Below are 27,481 nucleotides of genomic sequence, written 5' to 3'. Positions count from 1 at the left end.
AGAGAACAAACACTCATTGTAAGTAGATGGTGTGTACTGTTTTTGTGGGTCCATAAATGTGTGGGTGTGCTTTCTCTAAAGGAATAAAAATGGCTTTGCCCTTTATGTTCATGCACAGCTAACACCTGACATTATTTGAAACTTAAAAAAATAAGTGTGTTAACAAATCCCATCATTTTGATATGATATTTTGCTGCTGCTGACTTGGTGAATTTGAAACCTTAGAAAGATAATGGCTGCAACATATATACAGGCCATTTGGTCTCAAACTCCCAGGAAGATTATCCTGTATCCAGATACTTGGACATGAAGTCCTACTGGAAAGAAGCAGCTTTCAATAAAATGCAGTTTGGTTCAACCCTAAAATTGGCAATCAGGTAGATTATGCCTCTACAGCTTGTGATCCACCATGTGGAATGCAGCCATTAATGTTGGTCTGCCAGATAACCAATGAACCTACTGTTTTTGTTTCCTTTCTGCAATTGAAAAATGAAGACACATAGCCCAAGTAGAAGAACAGACCCTGAATAGAAAAAAAGAAAAAAGAAGTAGGTTTTATATCAATAAAATATAAATATCCCTCATTAGTTTCCCTTGCCCATTGTCCTATAATAACCAATTTAATTCACATATTTTCCATCCTAACCAGCCATTTCCTTCAAAATATTGTATTTAGATACGTTACTGAAAATTAAAATTAATTTAATTAGCCACATTTCCTTTTTCCATTAGTTCACATACTGTAGTTCTTTGTATTATAAAATAAAAGACTGGAGGGGAGGACCTGTAGTTTAGTTGTATGGCTAGAGCACATGCTCTGCATGCAAAAGCTCCCATGTTAATTCAAAGTGTCTCCATTGCAAGAGTCTTAGGGAGCAGAGAAGACCCCTGCCGAGGACCCTGGAGAACCATTTCCAGTCACAGTAGACAGGGGTGGGTTAGATGAACCAAGTCTTGATTCTGTGTGAGGCAGTTAAATTTACTCATATATTTACAATATATATTTTACTGAACGAGTGCTGCACCTGTATCTGGAAGCTAGACAAGAACCTTTCTGTATCTTTTAACAAAAGCAGGATAGCAACATGAAACTCCTAAGTCTTGTGCCCCCTAGTGACTACCGTATTTTTCGCTCTATAGGGCGCACAGGACCATAGGGCGCACCTAGGTGTTTTTTTTTGGGGGGGGGGGAATAAAGAAGGAAAGCCAAGATCCATCCCGCTGGCTGTCTTGGCTTCCTCTTTAGCCACGCGCAACCACTCCAGCCGGGAGAAGCTGTGCGCGGCTTTGTTTTTAGCCGTGGGGCTGGGGCCGGGGGAAGCCCGAGCTTCCCCCGACCCCAGCCCCCAAAACAGGTCCAGGAGCGGCGGCAAGATTGCGCACAACCTCATCGCCGCTCCCGGAGCTTGCGGGGCTGGGGACAGGGGAAGCCTGAGCTTTCCCCAACCCCAGCCCCCAGAACAGGCTGCTATCCGCAAGCCTTCGGAGCCCAGCAGGAACTCCCGCCATGCTCAGAAGGCTTGCGGATAGCTGCCTGAAGCCCGGGGAGCACGGTTGGTGCTGCACTCCCCGGGCTTCAGGCTGCAGGCTGCTATCCGCAAGCCTTCGGAGCACTCCGAAGGCTTGCAGATAGCTGCCTGAAGCCTGCATTGGCTCCATAGGATGCACACACATTTCCCCTTCATTTTTGGAGGGGAAGAAGTGCGTCCTATAGAGCGAAAAATACGGTAAGCTATATAATGACACTGTCCACGCAAACTTGAGGGGGGGTTTTTGCCTTTGAAAAGAATGATTTCCTTTTTCTCTTACATTTGTTTCAGGATGTTACAAAGCATTGAAATGGAATCTACTTTTTTCCAAATCCTTTGTTTGGGGGAAAAAGAGAGCATTGGGAGGAAAAATTTTAAGCTTTGGCAACATATTGTGTAAAAACTAGAATTACCATTGGTCTCTTTAATTGGTCTCTTTAAAAAAGAAAGGGAATTGGGTAAGTCAGAGCTCATGGCAAAACCTGATTATTTTATGCTTCAGATGTCATTAGAAGACAGTATCTTGGATCTTAGCTTTTTGCCCAGTTTACGGAAGGAGAGTTGTGCTCGCAGAAAGAGTCCTGCTCCTGGAAGGAAACATTCTGTGAGTGGAACTCTTGAATGGCTGCTCCTTCTGTGAAAGGAGCAAAGAGGACCTAAGCCAAGATCTGGAGCTTGCCCAGTCCAGCCTGCTACTGTTTCTTTACTTCCTTGTAAAGCCTTTCATCTTGAACCGAAACATCTTTGTATAAAGCTGATACAATCAGCATGTAGAAGGGTGATTAGATGACTGGTATCTGAAGTTATAATTCAACTGATATGTTAAGATGGTTGAAGAACATTTCTTGGTTTAAAAAATATATATTTATCATATAGGCATTGTTGGGGTGACAGTAATAAATAAGAGTCTAGATAACTAGATTTTCATCAGTTCCTTCAAAATCAGTATTCCATTAATTTTTCAAAGGTCAAGGTCACAGCCATTCCTCAAGCATTCTTATTTTAATAGAGTAACTGAAAGTGTCTGAGTTCTGCAGAAAATTCATTATCGCCATAAAGCCGCAAAAGGTCACAAAATGTCTTTCTTCACTGAAGTAGCAAAAAATTTTTATTTCTCCAATAATTCATTATCACAGTGGAGCCTGAAGGAGCCCTTGACATTTCAGCATCCTCCTCCTTCAGGGGAAATAATTGTTTTCATATATCATGATTTAGAAAACGACAGAAAAATTAGTGAAAAACAAACACAAACCTTTCTGGTCTGGGAACCATCTGTATTACTCTTTGTTCCTAAAGCTTCTCTTCCCCACCCACCCTCCCCGTGCTGTCACTGAAGCTCTCTACATCTGCCCTGTGCAAAATGGTGAACGCCAGATCTATAGTATTGTAAAAAAAGTAAGAAAAAGTAAGCCCTGCTGGTTTAGGCCAAAGGTCCGACGTCCTGTTCTCACAGTGGCCAACCAGAGGCCTGTGGGGAAGTCTGCCAGCAGGGCATGATCACAACAACACTCTCCTCACCTGCAATTCCCAGCAGGTGGTATTTGTTATGTACTGAAGTTCTCACCCTGGGCCAGAAGGGGGATACTGTAGATAGTTTTCACTCAGGTCCACATATGCAAATAAGGGATTGAAAGTGACGTTCAGTGATTGGATAGTTACAGAAAATCGTTACTGTTGTGTTCTAGTGGAGCTCTATATAAACAGGCTGGTTGAACCCTTCAGTTCTGTTCTGTTCTGGCCTGTGAATAAACAAGAGCTGTTTGAAGAATCGCTGTGTCGTCTGATATGTTCACCCACAACTTAATAGTATTCAGAGGCACATTGCCTCTAACAGTGGAGGCAAGATGTGCATATCTTTCAGTGCACATTCAGCCCTTGCAGTTTGTGCTATACTTTGCCACACTGCCCCAATAATAATAATAATAATAATAATAATAATAATAATAATAATAATTTATTATTTATACCCCGCCCATCTGGCTGAGTTTCCCCAGCCACTATGGGGTGGCTCCTAAGAATATTAAAAGCATGATCAAACATCAAACATTAAAAACTTCCCTAAATAGGGGTGCCTTCAGTGTCCAGTCTGAACGATGGGAGTGGAGATGCTCCTTCAGGTATACTGGGCCAAGGCTTCCCACAGCCATGTGATTGGCCACTGTGAGAATAGGATGCTGGACTAGATGGACCACTGGCCTGATCCAGCAAGCTTTTCTTATGTTCTTGCATTTAGGGAGGCTTTTTGCCTTCAGAGGCTGGTTTCTACTGCTTAGGCCTTAACTGGTACCTGCCTCTATATTATGTTTTCATAGCTGCTTCTTTTAACTGCTTTTGTTTGATGGCTTGCTATTTTGGTTCCTTTATCTTACTTTTTGTTTTTATTGTATCATGTTCTTTCTCTCACTAGCCACTTTGAATTGTATAAGGAAAAGTGGGGTATAAGTATTTTAATCTAATGAAAATGGGATCCTCTCCCCTTTTTTGCAGGGGTTGTGCTGACTGTTCCTTATGTTTTCTTAGGTTGATAATGCTTCCTAGCAATTCTTGTTGAGCAGGAATTAGACTGACAAAATCTGTAATATCTCACGCTTGGGCATCTGTGATTCTCTCTGCCTGGAAAATTTGAACTGTGGGAGGCAGGAGGCAGAATGGTATCATGTTGCTGACATGTGGACACAAAATGCATGCTGATGAAAACAATGGGTTGCATGTAACTTGTTCCATCAGCACAAATATTTATGCTTCTGCAGTGAAACTTCCCCACTCTTCTTCCATATGACCCCCTAAATCTGTTCTGGGCCTTCCCCCGATGCTCCAGAACAGATTTAGGGAAGGTACTGTGCACATGTGGGGAAAGTTGGGGGTGAGTTCCTTTGTGGAAGCAAAAACCCTTGTTCAGTTGGGACGTGTTAGCTGGATTCTGCCTGAAATGGCCCTGTACTGGTCCTGCTGCTTTCTCCATTGTAGACCGGGTTCATTACAAAGACAGTGTGGTGAGCAGTCAGTGCCCTGGCAGGAGTGACGGCAGTGTTGTGTTTCCCAGACTGGTTAATTTCTGCTTCTAAAAGTTTTGTTAGCTCTCGCTTCAGAGACTGAACCTCAGTGTTACTGATGAGTATAGAAATTAACATTCAAAAGCTATTTGAAAAGGGCACCTGATACAGTCCTATTAACAAAACTAAGCCACGTCCTAATTCATGTAAGCATCCCCATGTCAACATTTTCCTGTACTTGGAAAGCTAACATTTCAGGGTGAGATAAATAAAACATTTTTAAAAATGTCCAGTAGCACCTTAGAGACCAACTAAGTTTGTTCTGGGTATAAGCTTTCGTGTGCATGCACACTTCTTCAGATACCTTCAGCTAGGTATCTGAAGAAGTGTGCATGCACATGAAAGCTTATACCCAGAACAAACTTAGTTGGTCTCTAAGGTGCTACTGGACAATTTTTTAATTTATTTTGACTGCTTCAGACCAACACAGATAGCTACCCGAATCTAGTAGGTTCGGTTAAGGTAGAAGCTTTATCCCTGATGTGGTCATATTATGATTGCAGGTAAATTTTGAGAGGGCACCATATTTTAAAGTTGCGTGATCCATTAGCACGTCCTCCTGTAGGATTGCAACACTCCAAAGCTCTGGAGTGGTACAGTCCCACAGGTGGACAGTGTTGCATCAGAAACAGCATGTCTGGGTAGACTCTTCGTCTACTTCAAGTTTTTAAAACTTCTTTTAAGAAATGTATTTGACATACGAGAAGGAGGAATAAAGGATGAATATTCCATCTTTTTGTACAGATGTAACTGGAACAGGAAAACCATTGTTGGCAGAGCACTACTGAAATCTTGAACTAATGAGTGGAAACATTCTGGAAGCAATTATTTTACAAGCACAAAGTTTTTTGTTTTTATAAAAAAAAAATCTTTCCTTTTAGTTTTTAAATGTTTCAGCAGAACTGCATTTCTGTTGGAGATGTCTGTGACAGCAAACACAACGTGGAAGCCAGATAGTCATGGGACCAAGAGTCTTAAAGCATTCTTGGGGGGCATTTCTCCTTGGCCACTGGTATTCGAGAAGAGAAGAAAGTATGATGCAGAGATCTTAAACAGCTTCATTCATTCATTCATTCATTCATTCATTTAAATATCCATTAGTCTTTTGGCTATTTCGGCAGACATAAGAAACGTGATGCAAGCCCGTGAAGTCAGCTTTCTAGGAGCAATAGCAGCACAGTTTATTCATGATTTAGATTCCAGAGGGAGCCCCCTTGTCCTGCCACCCCCACCCCCAACCAGTGGATGCTAGTCTATGAGGCCAAATGGGGCGCTGCAGCTCCCCCCAAACCAGTGGAGGCTCATCTATAAAGCCAAATGGGGCACTGTACCACCAACCTGAGTCTGTCCTTGGCCAGCTCCCTCACCTGCCTTCTTACATTCAGTCCTGGGGGTGGTAATGGCAGGCACCTTCCTGCTCTTTAATCTTTGTGTTTCCCTCAGCATGGAGAAGGATGGAGGAGGGAACCAGGAAGAGCCTCCCATTGGCTCTGGCTCCACCTACTGCCAGCCTTCCTTCCTTCCCCCCAATGGCCACTAGCTAACACTGCCCCAACCTCTGTTTCCAAGTGTAGTTTTAAAATATAAGTGAGGGATTTGTATTTTGTATATGAATATGACTTAAGGCACAACATATGTTGAGAACTGGTCGTCTATTCAGGTTTATATGTTCTTGTAGGATTAGATAGTTTCATGGAGGTTAAGGCTTATCAATAGGTACTAGCCCTCAGATGAATAGTTCCTCCTTGCTGGAAAGTTTCAGAAGGGGCTGTGTGCGCCTCACTCACTTGGCATTTAGCTTGACTGTAATGAGGAAAAAGAGCCTCTAATGTGTAGCTAATTATAGTTTATTCAGCCCATGTACTTGGCTCTCCTTTCTTGTCCCTGCATTGTTGCCTTCTCTCCTTCGGTTTGGCGGTTCTGTCAGATCCCATTTTTTCCATGCTTTTGTCAAGAGCTGTTGGGATCTGTGTGTGGCTGCCCCATGTGGTGAACCACTGAACTGCAGGTGGCAGCCTAGGTACTGAAGAGCTTTCAGGACTGACTCTACCCACCCAGGCTGTCCACTAAATATTTCTGGGTAGGAAGAAGCATAAAGGGTGTCCTTTTCCACCTGATCCTTTCTTGAGCAGCAAGGTCTTCCTGAGTACTGCCCCATCCCTGTCTCCTAGTTTGCCCTTTGTCCTGACTTTTGGCTTGCTCCACAATTCCTTGCTCCCCTCAGATCTTTTCTGTAGCCCAACCCCGACAGATTGGGACTGTTGTGTTGTTTCTGGTGGATCTTTTATTTCAGTTTTGATTTTTATGTGTGATGCCTTGAGCTATGGAAAGGTGGCTAAGAAATCTAGAGGCAGCCCACAAGCTATGTGAGTCAACGGAGGAAGAGCTTGTTAGGTTTGCTGTCATAAACTGCAAAGAAAGGGGAGAGGGGCTGGCACCTGGCAAGCTATAATACATGGTTGGCGATATATGTATTTTTAAATTTTTGATATGATAGTTTGCAAAATGTGGTAGGCCTGGTGGATGGCCTACAATGAGGTGGCTGTTGGCTCTTTTGCAGCGGTAGTGGGGTCCTCTACAACTTGTGGTTAGAGATACAGGAGAAGGTATTGATACTAGAAACCACCATTTTGAACCAGGAGTACGCACTTGGCTTAGCTAAAAATGAGCAACAGTGGAGGGGGGGGGACTGTCATAAAGTGTGGCATCAAACTGGATAAGGAACCACAAAGATCTACTGCAAGAGATCTGTGTTGAAGTGAAAGTGAAAGGCCACTTTGTGGGATGAACTTCAAGACCTAAGATTAGTTTAACAAGGTCTACTTCTCATTTTGCTGTTTTTAGAAGAAAATTCTGATAAGGATGGCAAGTATAAAACACGCTGAGCTGTACAGGCTTAGTGTCACCACCAAAACATAGGACTTTTCCTACGAAATCCCAATGTTCCTTCCTTATCTGTAAAAAGCTTGTACGTCAAACTAACAAGGTTTCTGTGACCCAGTCAAATCAACGAGCCATTCAATAAACATTCATTTATAGCTTGCTTCTAGCAAGTTGCTTGTAAGGCATTGTGAAGACCATGAAAGCAAGAAGTTCCTCTTGTCTCTCCTTGGGTTATAGGTAGGTATACCTATGAGGCTTTGTAAGAAGGACTGTGGGAGTAGAGTGCATGCTTAAAAAGTTTTGCTTTTTATATGTTAGCAGGCTGCCAGTGTGGTGTAGTGGTTAAGAGCAGTGGACTCGTAATCTGGTGAACCGGGTTCGATTCCCTGCTCCTCCACATGAAACTGCTGGGTGACCTTGGGCTAGTCACACTTCTCTCTGAAGTCTCTCAGCCTCACTCACCCCACAGAGTGTTTGTTGTGGGGGAGGAAGGGAAAAAGAGATTGTTAGCCGCTTTGAGACTCCTTAAAGGTAAAGGGTAAAGGGACCCCTGACCATTAGGTCCAGTCGTGGCCGACTCTGGGGTTGTGGCGCTCATCTCGCTTTATTGGCCAAGGGAGCCGGCATACAGCTTCCGGGTCATGTGGCCAGCATGACTAAGCCGCTTCTGGCGAACCAGAGCAGCACACGGAAACACTGTTTACCTTCCCACCGGGGTGGTACCTATTTATCTACTTGCACTTTGATGTGCTTTCGAACTGCTAGGTTTACAGGAGCAGGGACCGAGCATTGAGAGCTCACCCTGGTGCGGGGATTTGAACCGCCGACCTTCTGATCAGCAAGTCCTAGGCTCTGTGGTTTAACCCATAGCGCCACCCGCGTCCCTTGAGACTCCTTAGGGTAGTGATAAAGCGGGATATCAAATCCAAACTCTTCTTTTTCTTCTCTTGGAAAATAAACCAGTCCAAGCTAGCTGTGCCTCTTCCTCACTGCTTGTACGTGCAAGGCTTTTTGTTTACATTATCTGCAGCTTAAATGAGCACCATATTTGAATGTTTTTAATTAACTAGTGGAACAATGTATTTAATTTTTTTTTATCCTGTTCATACCTCTTGCTTTTGGTCATATTTCCATACACAAAGGAACAAAATGTATACTTTGAGCTTTAAAAAAAAGTTTATTGAGGCAAGGGAGAATAAATGCAAGTCTGTGTCTTGAGAGTCTGGTATAGGCATGCCCTCCTTAAAGGTCTGCAGCACCTCTTAAAGTAATATAACTTCTCCTTTTTCTGGTCCAAATCCATTTTCTTTCATATGGGTTATAACAAATGTAAACAGTTACGTTTCCTGTTCACTATACTCAGAATCTGCATAACAAATCTCCATTTTTAATAACCTTGGGTGGCTAAAGCCTTAGAGTGCCTTTGTATATATCATGCATATATTGAGGCCTGCATTTATTTCCATGAACTTTGCAGTTTCGTATGAGTTTCTCAAGAAATCTTCCATACAATCTGAGAGCTCTTAAACGTTTGTTGTGTCCTCAGCAATGCCCATGTGATTCTACATGTAACATGCAGGAAGAAGCAGGCTTCCACACGTGCATCATTTACTGGCTTTGGAACTAGTCAGATAAGAGTACTCTCGTGGGATTTTATTTTATTCTTAGGGTATTTGGCTCCAGGCCTAGAGTATCTTACAGCTGTCTATCCACTTTACCTTCTGTGGTTCCTGGTAAAGTTTCTTCTACTCAGCCCTAGTTGGTACTGTCAAGACAAGTCAATAGGGTTGCAATTTAACGACGATTCATTGAAAGCACGCACATAGCGTCATTCAAGCAAATAAGCAGAATTCAAAATAGTAGTTTGCTGCGCTTCCAAAAGCACAGCATTCCACTGACAGAGGTGACCTGTCATCCTGTCGTAATGGATAGTCCAACACAGGTGTCAACCAACAGAGTCCAGGTCCAGAAGCCACCCAAAAGTTGCTTTCCCAATGCTGCTTATACAGTTCTTAGCTTTCCAAACATGGTAACGATGGCAACCTTGACCGCCATCCCCAAGTATCTTGCATATATACTTGTGTGTTCTAGATAGTCCCTAGATGTTTGTGTGTTTCATAGACCATAGAATTGTAGAGTTGGAAGGGACTCTGAATGTCATCTTGTCTAACCCTCTGCAATGAAGGAATCTCAACACACAGTCCTCCAACCAATCTGAAACCTGCTTAGCTTTGCAAATGTGCTAGCAGTTTTATTTCTGCACCACTAGTAAAGGTTTGTATCTTTACCTTCACATTCTCTTTCGTCCTTCACTTCCACCTAACTGCAAGCTTGCTTTATTTCCTTTTATGATCCGCTATTGGGATATGTTTAGACCATTCTATACAATATGTGCCTAAGCTTCAGCTCATGACAATATATGTATTTGAGCTTGCAACATAATGCTAGTGATAATACAGTTGTACCTCGGCTCCTGAACGCCCTGGGAGTCGAACGTTTTGGCTCCCGAACGATCGAAAACCAGAAATCATAGAATCATAGAATCATAGAGTTTGAAGAGGCCACAAGGGCCATCGAGTCCAACCCCCTGCCAAGCAGGAAACACCATCAGAGCACTCCTGACATATGGTTGTCAAGCCTCTGCTTAAAGACCTCCAAAGAAGGAGACTCCGCCACACTCCTTGGCAGCAAATTCCACTGGCGAACAGCTCTTACTGTCAGGAAGTTCTTCCTAATGTTTAGGTGGAATCTTCTTTCTTGTAGCTTGGATCCATTGCTCCGTGTCCACTTCTCTGGAGCAGCAGAAAACAACCTTTCTCCCTCCTCTATGTGACATCCTTTTATATATTTGAACATGGCTATCATATCACCCCTTAACCTCCTCTTCTCCAGGCTAAACATGCCCAGCTCCCTTAGCCGTTCCTCATAAGGCATCGTTTCCAGGCCTTTGACCATTTTGGTTGCCCTCCTCTGGACACGTTCCAGTTTGTCAGTGTCCTTCTTGAACTGTGGTGCCCAGAACTGGACACAATACTCCAAGTGAGGTCTGACCAGAGCAGAATACAGTGGCACTATTACTTCCCTTGATCTAGATGCTATACTCCTATTGATGCAGCCCAGAATTGCATTGGCTTTTATAGCTGCCGCATCACACTGTTGGCTCATGTCAAGTTTGTGGTCAACCAAGACTCCTAGATCCTTTTCACATGTACTGCTCTCAAGCCAGGTGTCACCCATCTTGTATTTGTGCCTCTCATTTTTTTTGCCCAAGTGCAATACTTTACATTTCTCCCTGTTAAAATTCATCTTGTTTGTTTTTGCCCAGTTCTCTAATCTGTCAAGGTCATTTTGAAGTGTGATCCTGTCCTCTGGGGTGTTAGCCACCCCTCCCAGTTCTGGTTTTTGAACATTCTTTGGGAAGCTGAACATCTGACAAGGCTTCCAATTGGCTGCAGGAGCTTCCTACAGCCAATCAGAAGCCGTGATTTGGAAGTTGAACGGACTTCCGAAACGGATTCTGTTCAACTTCCAAGGTACGACTGTAATAGGATTTTTTAACCATTGGACAGAATGGTTTCCCATATGAGAAGGGTTGAGATGATTAAGCTAAGATCTTGAATAGGTAGCAGTATTCACTGGTGTGCAATTAAGAGATGTACTGTTGCTTTTATCAGGAAAGCATTCTTTTCAATAGAATCTTAACCTTCACCCAGCATAGGATGCATTGCCAGTTTTCCATCTGTGGGAGCACACACACAAGTCACAACAATGCACACTAAGTTGTTCACTTGTAACTGTGTCCAGTCCCAAACCGCACATTCCTTTCTTTAAGAGGCTTTTTGAAATGTCTCTGGGTGTAGTGTGCAGGTTGCTTAGGGTGTTGTGACTTAGCCAGATCAGTTCCATAGCTGTGACTGCAGAGCAGGCGGCAAGAAAAGCAGAAGTTGCTGATGAATAACCCTACTTGGTTGTTTGTAATACATTAGCAGTCACAGTGCATGCCATCTCCTACACTGTGAGCAAAGACTTTCTTTTTTGCTCATGGTCAACGAAGGGTGGCAGTCAAAATATGTTGCCTATGGAAACTGAGCTCGTATGACAAGCATTGTGGAATAAATGATTGGGCATGAGTCTGCTTCCAAATTAAGTATTACGTTTACATGGTTTCAGTCTCCTCCACCAGGCCCCAAAATGTACCGTCCGCACCACAAATACACTGGAATACAGTATGCTTTAACTTTTGTGGTTGGGCTTTCACTAAATACCGTGTTATACCAAAGCTATGTACGCTTTGATCACTTGCCATACAGGGGGGGGGGGGGGACTTTTTCAGCATGGTTCTCTCTCTCATCATTTTAATCACAGACTAAAGAGTGAATGTATTTGGTTAGTTTTCCTGGACCTTTTTAAAAATGCATCTACTGCCTATTTATATCTCATCTCTTTGTGGTTCTGCCAATGACGCTGGTTACTGGAGCTTTTATTTAAGGAGTGAGGGAATGAGCATGAGGAATATAAATAATGGGCCTTCTATAAAACTGTGTTACCTATGCAGTTGTATAAAACTTAATTCACTGTTGCATTTTTACTTCTCTGCAATTTAATCTTTGAATCATCAAAGATTAGAACATAAACTCAGAAGACTTCTTTTAAAAAAAATATTGGAGATACTTGTTTATGCATGATGGCCTGGTCTGCATGTCATGCTAAACCAAACCATGGCTTAGCATGAATGCATGTGCACACAGGTCACTGAAGAGGAGTTCATAGCCACTTCACTCTTCCTGGGTTGTTTTTCTGCCCCACTGCACTGAACTAAGCTTTACCTTGGCATAGTGTGTCATCTGAATCTAGGCTCCTGGTTTTATGGTTCCTGGTTTGTCTGCAAGAGCTAAATTATGAGCCTGGATTTAGACAACATGTTAAACCAAACCATGGCTTAGCTCACTGTGGCACTTCAACAAAATTACTGGAGATAAATGACGCTGCCATGATCGGTTTGCCATTTATGTTTGTTAATTTATGCTGTGTTTGTGATATCCTATTATGTTCCATGGGACGTGGGTGGCGCTGTGGGTTAAACCACAGAGCCTAGGACTTGCCGATCAGAAGGTTGGCGGTTCGAATCCCTGCAACGGGGTGAGCGCCCGTTGTTCGGTCCTGCTCCTGCCCACCTAGCAGTTCGAAAACACGTCAAAGTGCAAGTAGATAAATAGGTACCGCTCCGGCGGGAAGGTAAACGGCGTTTCCGTGCGCTGCTCTGGTTTGCCAGAAGCGGCTTAGTCATGCTGGCCACATGACCCGGAAGCTGTCTGCGGACAAACGCCAGCTCTATCAGCCAATAAAGCGAGATGAGCGCCGCAACCCCAGAGTCGGTCATGACTGGACCTAATGGTCAGGGGTCCCTTTAACTTTTTATTATGTTCCATAATGCTATTACAGTCATACCTCGGGTTACAGATGCTTCAGGTTGTGTTTTTTTGGGTTGTGGACCGCCAAAACCCAGAAGTACCAGAACTGATTACTTCCGGGTTTCAGCAGTCGCATATGCGCAGAAGCACTAAATTGCACTTTGTGCATGCGCAGAAGCGCTGAATCACAACCCGCGCATGCGCAGAAGCACCACTGCAGTTTGCGGACGCTGCGGGTTGCGAACGTGCATCCTGCACAGATCACATTCGCAACCCGAGTGTCCACTGTATTATATGTTGCTTGTAAACTGCTTTGGGATTAATAGAATCATAGAATTGCAGAGTTGGAGGGGACCCCAACTTCCTGCAATGCAGGACTCTCATCTAAAGCATCCATGACACATGTCCACCCAACCTCTGCTTTAAAAAACTCCAAGGAAGCAGAGTTCACAACCTCCTGAGGGCGTCTGTTCCACTGTTCAACAGCTCTTACTGTCAGAAGGTTCTTCTGATGTTTGGTCACAATCTCTTTTCTTGTAACTTGAATCCATTGGTTCAGGTCCTGCCCTCTGGAGCAGGAGAAAACCAGCTTGCTCCATCTTCCATGTGACAGCCCTTGGGATATTTGAAGGTGGCTTTCATATCTCCTCTCAGTCTCTTCTTTCCCAGGCTAAACATTCCCAACTCTCTCAACCGCTCTTCCTAAGGCTTGGCTTCCAGACCCTTTATAATTTTGGTTGATTCGTTTATAATAAAAAAAACCCCCAAACTCCTCTCCTAGAACCTGCACACTCTCATGTTTGCACTGTCATGCTTTTGCCATATTATTAGTGATAGGCATGGCAATATATAATCATTAATATAAATACAGTAACTCTACACAGGAGCCTATGATCAACATTTATTAAGAAATTGAAATTTAGAAAAAAGACAGTTAAAATGGGTCAAAGGCCGAGATCTATAAAAAATCTAAAATCTAGAGTCACCCAGTGGAGATGAATGTTGAGTGATTCCAAACCAACCAAAAGAAGTACTTTTTCACACTTCCCACAATAAATTGATGGAACTTGCTGCTACATGATCTGATGATGACCTTGGCTTTCGAATGAAATTAGATTTATGGAAACAGGTCTATCATTGGGAATTCTTCATGGCAAGTGGGAAATGTCTCTTCCCACTTTTTAAGAGGAATGCCCTGCGGCCTCTTAGAGGGCAGGGGACTTTCAGGAAGGAGGAAGGGAGTTTCTGAAGTATGTAGAAACCCCTAGCTGTTTTGAGGTGGCCCCTTTTGCTTCCAAACTGACCAGCACTCAACCACCTGGGATCACTATTAGAGGGAATTATGGCTACATGAAAGCTCCAGGTTTAGAGGCAGCATATCTCTGACGACAATGCATGGGAAAAGGAGCAGACTGGGAGGAGAAGGTGTCAGAAGCTGAAGAGGTAACAGGAAGAGGCAGAAGCAGGGACTGGAGAGGAGTGGGGCCAGAAGACAGAGAGGCAGTCTTCCTCCCCTGCTGCAACCAGCTCCCCTCCCCCTTGATCTCCTAGAACGTGCAGATAACCGAAATGAGCAGAGCAAAGTGTGCAGATTCAGTTTGCGACTGCTTGGGAAAGACCCTGGAGAGGAGGATTCCTAGTGGGCACTGTGGAGGTGGAGACCTTCAGTTGTCACAACTGCTTCGTTGGGGGCAAGACCTCCTAGAAAGAGTTGCTGAGACCACTAGGACTGAGCCGTGGTTTGTTTCCTTAAATAAAGAGATAATTTCATTGGCCTCGGGTGGTTTATTGTTTTATTGCTGACCTATGCCTGACTCCAGCTCTGACAGAGCTAAGCTCTTCTTAAGAAATTATGGGAGAGTCAAGGCAGGGTGACAAATGTACAGGCAACAACCAATTGATGCGTGACCTCATGCATCGTGGTGACCTGGAAGGGACCAGAAAAGGGGGTGGAGTTGGCTTAGACATGCTCTGCTATCACATGTGAGGACCCGGAAAACAGCCCTCACACAAATTGGGGGTTGCCTGTAGTTATCTTTACTTAGACTTTGGGGGTGAAAAGCTAGGCTGAAAGCATTAGGATTTTTAATTCAGTTGTTTAGATAAATAGGCTGAAACTCTGGTTTATATGTATTTCTCTCTCTGCCTTATACTTCCACACAAAACAGATATTGTCTGTTCTGAAACCTTTTACATATAAATTATTGTTGCAATATATTGCCCGTGATGTTTGCTTTTATAAATTGAAAATCAAAAGTTTGGATCAATTTGGAACGAGTCATATGGAATGTACACACAAAATGATGAAAGATTTGAATTTTCCAGCCTAGATAATAAATACCATGTGCAGTCCTTTACCTCAACGATTTTCTAATTCAGTGTGTGTCTGGCAGACTTTTCCTTTCATTCTTGTTCCATGTTGAAAGTAGAGCAAGAAAACTGTTAAAAGTGTAATTAAATTTACAGAGATCAAGGAAAAACATAAACCAGCACAGTTTAACCCCTGGAAGTTTAGAGTGGGCTGGACTGACTTTATTTTTCACTTATAAACAGTGTGGGAAAGTGGCTGTTCTAAAAGAGCATATCAAATCTCATGGAAATGTTTCATCATCAGTGCTTCTTAAAAAGGAGCTTGCCTTCATAAATGACTTCACTCACCACCTAATAAAACGCTGCACATATCATTAAAGGTGCGGATGAATTCCCTATTGTCAGACAGAAAGAGGAAACCTCAACTCACCCTGTGCTAGCCTCAGGCAAACAACCCATTCTCTTTGTCAGTCCTCCAACCGCAGTATAGGATGATAATAACAATGACCTATGATGCACTGCTGTTGTATGGCTTACTGAGAGAATCTGTGCGGAGGTGTTTTTGGTGAGCTACAGCACTTTCAAGTGCACTTATATCACTTTCAAGCCTGATACAGGTTAGGACCAGAACACCTGAAAGACTATTTCCTCCTAGATGATGCTGCTTGGACTCAAAAGTTATTAAGAGAGGCACTTCTTCACCCTCTATACCTAAGTTATAGTAGGTAGGGACATGGGAGAGCATCATATCATGGGAGACCCATACTTTGTCCCTGTTTGATGGTATATAACATTTTTATTTAGGCTGGTCTTTGTCCCAGAAGCTGGATATTTGTTTTCTGGTGGTTTACTTCATTTTTATAGGTTGACTGATTTGTGGTGCTTTTTATCTGCATCTGTTATTGTAATAGTGTGTAGGCATTATTATTTTTATTATTTTTACTTTTGTTTCATAAGACACTTTGAGTGGTTCAGTTTGTGAACTGGAAAGAGAGGACAGAAACATTCCTAAAATAATAATAACGTAATGATAAAACAATTATAGTAGTAAAAATTAAAAACAGTAGCAAACTCTATGTGCTCAAAGAATATGGAAAGAATATGGTTACTCAGCAGTGTATAAGCTGTGGCTGGTGTGTGCCTTTTTCTAGCAGATTCTTAGGACTGTGGCTAGCCCAGGTTGCATCCATCTCATTAGGCTGGAGGCTTGGGAGCACATGTTCATTATAATATTTACATTATTGGCAGGGCCAAATTAAAGGCTGCACTGTGTTCTCAGGCCTCACACATCGCTGACAATCAGGCATGCTTTCTGTTCTGCTGGAATAAATGCAAAGATGAGTCTGTCTACACAGACAAGGCTTTTCTGAATCCTCCTACTCCATCCTAAAGAGGGGGCCTTCTCTGCTGCTGTCATCTATCCACACGCCCTTCACTTATGCATATACCATACACAGACAGATTGCTTTCTGTAACGTAATTTTAATTTAGAACTGATCTTTTTATCATATTGGAAGCACTCAAAATTTTGCCTTCACACAATAAAGTGTGTTCTCCAATAAATGAGAGCACGTGTTGTGGTGTGGGCCACCGGGCCAGGCCTCTTGTTGCCAGGCTGGTTAATAGTTATTGCCTGGCATCTGTGATTGGATAACCGGGTTGCTGGGGCAAATTGTATGTTGCAAATTGAGTGGGTGGGACCATAGTCTTTAAATATTGGTGCACTCTGGTTTCTCTTTCTCTTTGCAGAGTGCATCGGATCACCCGCCCACCCGCCCTCTTTTCCGGTTGACCTTGCTTTGCCTGTCATGGGGTCGTCTGCCTTGGCGCAGGGGCCTAGTAGGAATTTTGCCATTTGGTGATTGGCTGTGCCATTTGGTTTTTGCCTACTACTCTGCAATTCGTCACAACTTGTAAGGTTGCGGTTAGGCATTGGTTATAATATGCTGGTGGTGGAGGGGGCTGAACAGGCGGTGCCTGCCCCTCCTATTGCGATGAAGGGAATTCCGTTAAAGGAATCCTGGGGCTTGCCATGATTTCGTCCAATCCCTGTTATGGGACCAGGGCCGCCCAATCCCTGTTATGGGAATCCTTGTTATAGGACCGGGCAGGCAAGCTTTTGGGGAGCTGCTGGGGAGAGCGGCGTGGGTCCGACGCTTAGCTCAGGTGACCCCCCAGTTTGCCTTTCTCTTCCACTGGCTACCGATCGGACCTCGGGATGCCAGTTCTGTCCCAGGCGGGGGGGACAGATAGTCATAACCAATGTCTAAACAACCACTCACTGATTTTGTATTTTAATAAAGTTGTGGCCAAAATAGTGCCCAAAAAACCAAAACTAAATTACGTGTTATGTGTGAAGTTATTTGAGGGGTGGCCTGGGGACCTACACGCGCAACACTGTAAAAGAAGAAATCAAAGCCTAAACATGTAAATATATACAAATGGCCTTTAAATAATCAACACAGATGCAATACTTTAAAATTACATGATTGCATGACAGATCTATCGTCTGTCAAGTCAAATGCTCAATCAGCCATCACTCTTGCCAGAAACACCTTATGCTTCGGGGATACTGCTCACCTTTTTATGTTATATTTAAGCACCTCACATACATTCATATTTGTTTCGCCTGTGCTTTATTTTTAAAAACCTGGCAGGTTTTAAAAACTGATTTGGGCATTGTGAGGGAAGTGTCTTGGTGGTATCCAGGGCTTTTTTCCGGGAAGGGGGAGGTGGTAGTACCCAGGGGTACGCATACCCCTAAACATTTTGTGAATCTTTGTACTTTTGCCCATTTACTGTATTTATTTTTCCTGATTTGAACTATAAAATGGTGGTTTTCTTGAGTCAAAATGAGAGTACTCCTAAACATTTTTTTAAAAAGAAAAAAGCACTGGTGGTATCTTTAGAAGTAGCATAGCTAGCTGCTTGGGTGCCAAAGGAGACATGCGCCCTGTGCCCAGGGGTGGGGCAAGCCAGGGCAGGGCACACTGAGCAGAGCCTCCATGGAGTCCGCCCACCACCTCCCCCTCAACTGTAGGGTGGCAGCAGGTGGACGCAAGCCCCACATTGCCGTTTTGGGCAGCACGGAGCCTGCAGGCTCCCGAGCCACCGAGCCACTCCCAGGAGAGACATGTGACTCAGGAGCACTGCAGGCCCATGGTAAGTTCCACCCCCCACAGTGTGGCACCCAGTCTGCCCCCCCCCCCCCAGCTACACCTACTATCTGCAAACTTGCAGAACTGTTATTTTCAGGTGTTGACCATGGGGAAAGAAGGCTATATTTGTATGGAATGTTATTGTTACACTTCCATGCTATCTCCACAACTCTAGCAAATGATTCCTCTGTCTTCACCATAAGTGCGTTTATAAGTATTTCTTTAAAATGCATAATAAGTTTCAGTGCACTCTGGCACTTGTCACGGTCCTCCATTGTGCCAGAAGTGGTTTAATCATATTGGCCACATGACCCAGAAAGCTGTCTGTGGACAAATGCCAGCTGCCTTGGCCTGAAAGCGAGATGAGCGCCACAACCCTATAGTCACTTTTGACTGGATTTAACCTTCCAGGGGTCCTTTACCTTTTTACCTATTCCACACACAAACAATATAATTTCACAATGGATATAATACTCGTGTCCTATTTGATCTTAGGTGCAGGTATCAGCAACAGAACTTCATCACAGAGTAATTATTTTTCCTGGGAAGATTCAATTTTTAATACCTCCATACATGCTGCAATTCGACATGGAAAATGGAAACTACTAACCGGCAATCCAGGTAACTTTTTATGGGATTCCTCCCTTTCGCATTTTCCAGATAATGGCACTTCCTGGTATTTGCTGTATTAAATTTGTGAATACTGGTTTTGGTAGCAATTGATGCTCCAGAGGTTTAAGAAAGAACTGACTTAATAATGATCATAAGAACTCCCTGCCCTTCAGCCTTAAAATAAGGTTGGTTGGTTGGTTGGTTGGTTGGCTAAATGTGTATGGCCACCCATCAATAGACATTTCCTCCTGGGCAGCTTACAGCGGTGGGAAAGATGACCAGTTTAGGCTGTTCTGCCTGAAAAAATAACTTATTTATTTAAAGTGTGCTAACATTCCCACATGCACTATCTGTTTTGACATAGTATGAAGCATTGTATTCAAATTTGTCACTTGAAGCAGCAAGAGGCACACCTGCTAGAAAGCTCACTGGTTGGTAGGCATCCCAGCTTTCCAGTTGAGGCATCCAACTGGTACTATAATTTCCTATATGTCAGTCAGTGTTCTTGCAGATTAATCTCTTACCTTGTTTCTAGGATGGCACTGTTTGTCCGCTTGTGTGTGTCTTGTTGCTCAAAGTTCACCCACTGATCGTTGAATGTTTGTTATAAAAAAATATGTAAAGGTGCAAAAGGTGCAGTAAGAGAAAGGAGTTGAGGGCGGTGGTGTCAAAACCAAGAAAAGAGCAACAAACCTCAGCCAAATAGCTCTACTGCAGACTGAGCTTCATACAGTTTATATTAGGAACTCTTCTTCCTACTAACATTTAATTCATCTTCTGGGTATTCTGTTGGTCAGCTGGCAAATCTCCATTGGAAAAAAACAAATTCCGCGTCACAAGTTCAATTCCACTTCTCTAAAATTGAACAAGTCAGATCTGTGAACAAGCTGGAAACAAATTAAGAGGCTAATGCTGTCCCAACTAACCTCTAATCTGCTCTGTTCCTGTTTATAGGTTGCTCCCACTGGTTTCCACCGCCATCTTTATTTGATAAGTCAGAGGCTCTGTCTTCAGACCCTCCAACAAAGAAACTTTGGCTCTATGATATTGTTAATGATCCCGAGGAACGAAGTGACTTGTCAGAACAATATCCTGACATTGTGAAAAAGCTCCTTTTGCGTCTCCAGCACTATAACAATAACTCTGTTCCTGTGTTCTACCCAGAAAATGACCCTCATTGTGACCCAGGAACGAAGAAAGCCTGGGGGCCTTGGATGTAGGAAACTGCTCAGCAGCCCGAGAAAGGTATATCCAGGGTAGTCATAGAGCTGATTCCCACATTATATTTGTGTACATAAAAATGTGTGCATCCTTGTGTACACCACGGCAAAGTGTACAAAAATGTTCCATGGGAATCAGCCCATAGACTCAGGGACACAGACACTTCTGACTCGTTTATTTTACCTCTTCAGCTTTCACTTCAGTCCATTGGATCCAGTTCTTCTTACTCAAAAGCTGTTTGAAGGATCCAGTTTCACCATCGGTTGTGCTTGAAGTTCTATAGAATCATAAATCTGCCATTTGGATGTTGGTGGGTTTTTTGCCGTCCATGACATGTCGCTGAAGCAGAGGGTAAAATGATGCCGCCTTCCCAAAGTTCCTGGCCAGCTGGGAAACATTATTTCAGTTGGAAAGCTCTGAGTCATGGCGGGGGGGGGGGGGGCAGGGCCTTCTAAATTCTTTCGCATCTGAAGTCAAAGGCTTGATTTCATACTTGCCGGGAGCCAGCTTTTATCGGAGGCTGACAGAGTTGTAAAGAAAAGGAGAAAGAAGCCAATTGTAGAGTTCCTTTTCTCTCCCCACACCTTTACCTCGCGAGTCACTCTAACAGGAGCATCCTAGAATCTCCATGAACAGAACCTCTTAGCAGCTACACACCAAGGTCCTAGTGATAGCCAAACATGTCAGCTCTACATCCAAAATGTCTTATTTCCACAATATGAATATTGAGATCAATATGAATACTGTGTCCACAGTGGTGGACAGGATGGTGACGTGGAAATGTATACCTGACCTCCCAGCAGGTGAGTTGCTGCTGCTTACCAGGAGGGAGAAGGGCAAGATATTGTGGAGGGTGGCACAGTGCATATGACACTGGCACCTTTGAGAGTGTGGTATAGTGGTTAAGAGCAGTAGACTCGTAATCTGGTGAACCGGGTTCGCGTCTCCGCTCCTCCACATGCAGCTGCTGGGTGACCTTGGGCCAGTCACACTTCTTGAAGTCTCTCAGCCCCACTCACCTCACAGAGTGTTTGTTGTGGGGGAGGAAGGGAAAGGAGAATGTTAGCCACTTTGAGACTCCTTCGGGTAGTGATAAAGCGGGATATCAAATCCAAACTCCTCCTCCTCTTCTTCTTCTTCTTCTTCTTCTTCTTTGCACTGCACCAACCTTGCCACCACTGTGAACCTCCCAGTAAGCATCAGCGGCTCACCTGCCAGGAGGTGAGGTAGCTGCCTCCACCCCACCATTCCATCTGCTACTGCCCTATATACATATTTACTCAGAACTCTTTGGACTTTTTTTTTTTTAACACAAAGTCCACTTACCAAAGGCTCCTGATTAAACTTAGTAGTTATGGAATGAGAGGAAAGGTTCTCTTATGGCTCAGTAACCAAATAACAGAAAATTGGGAGCAATAATAAATGGACAATTCTCACAATGGAAGTGGGGTTCCTCAAAGATCTGTGATGATACCAGTGTTTTTAATATGTCTGTAAATTATGTAGAGGTAGGTGTGAGCAGAGAGGCAGCCAAGTTTGCTGATGACACTGTTTTGTTGAGGGTAGTAAAACCAAAAAGGGACTGTGAAGAGTTTCAGTGAGAACTCCACAAAGTGGGTGAGAACATAATAGCGGTTTATAGAATTCTGCATGAGGTGGAAAAAGTAGATAGGGAAAAATGTTTTGGGAGTATCTTAATCTGTGTCACGTGTTCTTTTTAAATAAAGGGATGGTCAGATGCCATCACAGGATGGTGGTCAGAGTCTCAGTTGGTCATTTTATTAGAGGGCTCTAATAAGTTTGAGCAAGTCTAAATATTGTAATTTCCTTTAGACAATCTTCTTGCTTTCTGGGTTTTCCCCCTCTCTTGAAGATCTCATGCATTTTACATTCTGAAACTTTTCATTTGCGACCAGTGGACCACAAATAAATTATATTTGTCTGACTTTTTTTTCCTGGGCCCAATTCACAGTGCTTGCTCTGACATTACCAGAGCAAGGTAAAGTGAGGGGGAGAATGGGCTGAGGAGATTCTATGGCGGAGAAGCTACCACCTCCTAGGATCCACTACTCAACTCTGGCCAGGATGGAAAGTGCTGTGGTGGCCCTTTTCTATGCTATTCCCTCGCACCAAATGTATTGTTCAGAAAATGGGTGTAAAGGGGTGGGTGGGGGGCTTGATGCCATTTTTGCTTCAACGTATACTGTTTAGGTTGACAAATTGTTCAACTTTACCAAGGACAATCCTCTATTGGACGAGCTGCATGATCCAAGTCCAGTTTAAAGTTTAAAGATAAAAGTTTAAAGATAAAAGAACAATAAAAAGCCCCCTTCAAGGCAAGGGCCTTGAAGTTGCTCATCAACAGTTTGCATTTGGACAGCAGGCTGCAGGTCACCTGCTCTGGTTAAAAAAAAAATCTGTTAAAATTGTAGTAATTTTAAGGGTGCAAATTATATGCAAACTTGTGTCTTCTTTTATTTTATTTTGGCAATGTGTAAGCAGTCACCCTGGAAGAGCTAAGCACTGGATTCATAAGAAACGAATTTGAAGAAGAGGTGTTTTGTTTAGGTAAGTGCCAAATTGATGATGCTAAACACATAAGCATACGCAGGATTTCAGTTCTATTAAATTGTGTATCGCATATCTAAACACAACCTATACTGTACGTTAAGTAAAAGATTTATTGCATTAGGTTTTCCAAGGTATGAATAAATTGTGATATCACATGGAGGTACTGGGCTTCATCTTCTCTCATCCTTCATCACTAAGGCTGCAATCCCATGCATGCTTACTCAGCAGGTAGGTTCCACTGGAATTTACTCCTGTGTGATCACAAATCTTGACCTATGTGTATTACAGATGCACCAGGTTTGCTAATTATATTGGTCACCCCATAGATGAATTTATGCTTTAGGGCAGGAATTGTGTTTGGGAACATTGGAAGGGCTGATACTAAACCTCTTGCTTGTATAATAATAATAAAATAATAATAATAATAATAATAATAATAATAATAATAATAATAATAATTTATTTATACCCCCCCATCTGGCTGGGTTTCCGCAGGCACTCTGGGCGGCTTCCAACAAAATATTAAAATACATTAGTCCAAACATTAAAAGCTTCCCTAAACAGGGCTGTCTTCAGTTGCCTTCTAAAAGTCTCGTAGTTATTGTTCTCTTTGACATCTGGTTGGGAGGGCGTTCCACAGGGTGGGTGCCACTATCGACAAGGCCCTCTGCCTGGTTCCCTGTAACTTGGCTTCTCCAGGGGGGGAACTGCCAGAAGGCCCTCGGCACTGGACCTCAGTGTCCAGATTGAACGATGGGGGTTGAGACGCTTCTTGTGTTTGGACCGAGGCCATTTAGGGCTTTAAAGGTCAGCACCAACACTTTGAATTGTGCTTGGAAACATACTGGGAGCCAATGTAGGTCTTTTAAGACCAGTGTTATGTGGTCTCAGCAGCCGCTCCCAGTCTAATTCTGGATTAGTTGTAGTTTTCGGGTCACCTTCAAAGGTAGCCCCACATAGAGAGATAACCAGAGCATGCACCCCTCTGGTGAGACAGTCCGCGGGCACGTAGGGTCTCAGCCTGCATACCAGATGGAGCTGGTAGGCAGTTGCCCTGGACACAGAATTGACCTGCGCCTCCATGGACAGCTGTGAGTCCAAAATGACTCCCAGGCTGCGCACTTGGTCCTTCAGGGGCACAGTTACCTGCACAGTTACCCCATTCAGGACCATGGAGTCCTCCACACCCACCTGCCTCCTGTCCCCCCAAAACAGTACTTCTGTCTTGTCAAGATTCAACCTCAATCTGTTAGCCCCATCCATCCTCTAACTGCCTCCGGACACTCACACAGGCTGAACATCTGCTGCAATCATAAAAAAGATAACCTTCCCAGCTGCTAGTTACCCTTCGTTCTGTCTGGGCTCTGTGATAAAGAAAGCTGCTGTGTTTTGTCTGAAGAGCTATAGTTAAAATAAGTACAGTCAAAGAGAAATTCTAGATTTAGATGTACAGAACATACTCTTCAGAAACCACAACAAGCTATACTAGCAAAGCCACAGCTTACTATGGACAAACGCTGGCATCCAAGGCAATGAAGAAAATATAGGTTTGACTGCATAGTGCCTTTCATTCTTAAAATATCTGAGGGCTCCTTATAAAGTTATGAGCTATACTACAGTCTGCTGCACAATACACTAAATCGACATGTTGGAGCTGGGCACATATTTCATCTTTGGCATACATTGTTTTATGTCTTCAGATTTAGCAAACAGCTGTGAGAATCAGCATAACTACAAGGACTTTTTATCTTTTTAAAAACAGATAATATTCAATGGAAAACCTAAAGCTCTGCCAATCAAACTGAACATATAAACAGAATGGGTTAGTACTAGATGACTATGATTCTGTTATTTATACAGCACTTCAGGGGGGTAGGAGGACTAAGAATGTCACATAGATCTTTTTTTAAAAAAAAACGCTTCAAAATTTAGTAAAGAAAGCCTCCAGAATGTCAGCAGATTCCCTTTCTTCAGTGTTCAACTGGTGGGTGCTTATTTCTTGAAGGAGTTCAAGGCCCAGTTTATCAGCAGACATCATAGATTGGTAGGTTTCTTTACAAGACACACACACCCCTCTGGCCTGCCACCAAGGCCTATCTTACATAGCAGCAGTCAGTTATTTACTGTCCTTCCACTCTCCCCCTGTCTCTTGTGGTGAGAGGCTTCTAATCTAGTTATCCCTGTTCCACTTGCACACGTTCCCCCATATCTTTTGTCCCAGTTCTCTCTCTCACCTCAAACAAGCTCCCTTACTCTCACTCTCCTGTCTGCTTCCTCCACCCTTGACACACTGCTTGTGGTGTTTCAAACCATCCGACATCCCTTGGCTCTCAGCCTACTTAGTGATGGGACACTGAGGGGCTACAAAAGTCTTCACCCTGGTGTTTTGCTTCTGGCCCAGTCTTTGCCTCTTCCAGCTGAGCCATAAAGAGAGCATCATGGCAGCCAGCCATGCTCATCTCCTAACCCACCCACCCCATAATAAGATAGGTGTGGGGGGCTGCAGCTCCTGGGCTCCCCTGCTGCCTTTCTATCTTTTCCCACAATGGCTTCCTTTGATTTGACATTGTTAAATCCTTGCCAGCTAACAAGTATACAGTGGTACCTTGGTTTACAAACTCAATCCGTTCCGGAAGTCCGTTCTTAAACCGAGGCGCACTTTCCCTAATGAGGCCTCCCGCTTTTGCTGAGTTCGTAAATTGAATCGTTCATAAACAGGACTGTTCTTAAACCGAGGTACCACTGTATTCTTCTAGGTACAAAACTGCACACTTAATTTGGTATAATACACATAATTCATCCTATTCCTCAAGCTTGGTTTTTCAACCAAACTTTTAAATCCTGTGTACACTCACTTGTGAGTAAACCCCATGAAACTCGCTGGACTTACTTTTGTGTAAATATGCACAGGATTGCACTGTAAATATTTAAAAGTTCACAGTGTTCTGATTCCTCTTGCAATTGTTTTACTTAGTTGTGATCCCCCCCCCTTTGACAGGGTGGATATTTTGTGTTTAGGAATTGATTACTCAGTCCATATGGTTCCATTCCTTGTCAGTTTCAAATGTTTTCCTACAGGTATAGGGTGGTATATAAATTCTAACAACAACAACTCTTTTATCCCAATTTTGCAGTTTTTTACAAGCATAGAATCCCCCCATAGATGTACCATTCCCTGTTAATCTGTTTGCTTTGAAACACAAAACCCCCAATAAAAACTAATTCTTAAAAAATGCAAAGAACCCCCACAATTAAGTTGTATAAACATTTCCTTGAAGTACACATTTTGTGCATAATATTTCCCTAAAATACACATTTTTCTATGCCTTTCAATACATTTCCCTTATGAAACACACACAAGGAAGTTTGCAATCTGTTCCATAGTTGACCTGCATATACTTCTTTCTTCTTTGGCGATCACTCATAGCCAAGTAAGATTGTCTTCCATAAACACGGTTTTAACAATGAGTCCGTAAGTCACTGTGGAGGCCAATTCTGGATCCACACGTCCTTCCATAGTGGGGACATTGGTTTCCGGATGAGAGTTGATCACGGTGTGGATTTGCCAAGCGGGCCTTCCTCTTAGCATGTCCTTGCGTCCTGAGTTCAAGTGTCTTCAAAGCCCATGACACCTTTGGTAAAGGCTGTTCTCCAACTAGAGCGCTTGCAGGCCAGTGTTTCCCAGTTGTCAGTGTTTATACTACATTTTTTAAGCTTTGCCTTGAGACAGTCTTTAAACCTCTTGTTGACCACCAGCATTACGCTTTCAATTTTTAAGTTCGGAATAGAGTAGTTGCTTTGGAAGACGATGATCCAGCGAGTGGGTGACCTGCATATATTGCTTGGACTGGTGGATCAGATTGGTCCCCTTCAAAATGCAGATGGAACACATTTCTCTCTATTTGGGAGTCAACTGCTTAATTAAATAGATGATAGCTTTCTTTCATTTATTTTCACTGATACTTTAACCTTCTTTATTATTGACTTTGAAACACATTTCAATACAATCCATGTTAAAAACAACTCCCACCAGCAAATGAACTGGCTCAAACTATCCCCTTGGGAGCCTGTCTTTAACCCTCACAACTTCAGACCTGAATGAGAAATTACCGTACATTTGACCTCCATCTCTCCCCATCCCACTTCAATCTTGGCTGCCTTCAAAACAATCTTGTAAGGCATCATTTAATCCATTATTCTCAGCATGTGATTACTGGATTCCTCCATCGACTTGACTCCAACTGCACTTGCAGCCACAGCTCCTATACAAATGGTGTGTTTAGAATTGATACAGTTTTTGACAAGGTACACATTATACTTTTAAAGCACATCCCCTCTCCAAAGATTCCTGGGGACTGTAGTTTGTTAAGGGTACTGGGAATTGTAGCTCTGATTAACTATTTCCCCCTTTGTCAAGATACACTGGATTTGCCTGTTGCATTCCACCCCACAATGGGTGCAATCTATTTTCTTTGTTCTTAAATGAATGTAAGACCATAACTATAAATCACCCACTGCTTTGGATAACATTTTTCATAGTAGATAGTTCAACCTTTGGCAGTTTCTTTGAATATTCATTTGTTTTCTTGCTCTCGGTCATTTACTATTTCCTAAATATTCAGTTTCTCTGTATGCAAAAGAACAGTTACAGCCCCAATTAAGCCATGGGCCAGAGTTACCTCTGCATCCAAACATCCTCCCTGGAATTCATATAAAGCTGCAGTGCACAAACT

General features: G+C 43.2%; 2 protein-coding genes across 2 annotated transcripts in view; both read left to right on the top strand.

Annotated features, from left to right (window-relative positions):
- Positions 1 to 21,933, top strand: part of ARSB (arylsulfatase B) — a 68,552-nt gene extending 46,619 nt beyond the window's left edge. Inside the window, exons 7-8 of the mRNA XM_083404080.1 lie at positions 18,840 to 18,965; positions 19,911 to 21,933. Coding sequence (XP_083260206.1) covers positions 18,840 to 18,965; positions 19,911 to 20,176 — 392 coding nt within the window. The 3' untranslated portion in view covers positions 20,177 to 21,933. The remainder of the gene's footprint in view (positions 1 to 18,839; positions 18,966 to 19,910) is intronic.
- Positions 21,934 to 22,631: 698 nt separating this feature from the next.
- LHFPL2 (LHFPL tetraspan subfamily member 2) overlaps positions 22,632 to 27,481 on the top strand; it is a 115,427-nt gene continuing 110,577 nt past the window's right edge. Inside the window, exon 1 of the mRNA XM_083404375.1 lies at positions 22,632 to 22,745. The gene's annotated coding sequence lies outside the window, so the exon portion shown is untranslated. The remainder of the gene's footprint in view (positions 22,746 to 27,481) is intronic.

The sequence above is a fragment of the Podarcis tiliguerta genome (genome assembly GCF_965153285.1).
Source record: "Podarcis tiliguerta genome assembly, chromosome: 11".
NCBI lineage: Eukaryota > Metazoa > Chordata > Lepidosauria > Squamata > Lacertidae > Podarcis > Podarcis tiliguerta.
Note: the sequence above shows the minus strand (reverse complement) of the source record. Positions and strands in the feature narration are given on the sequence as shown.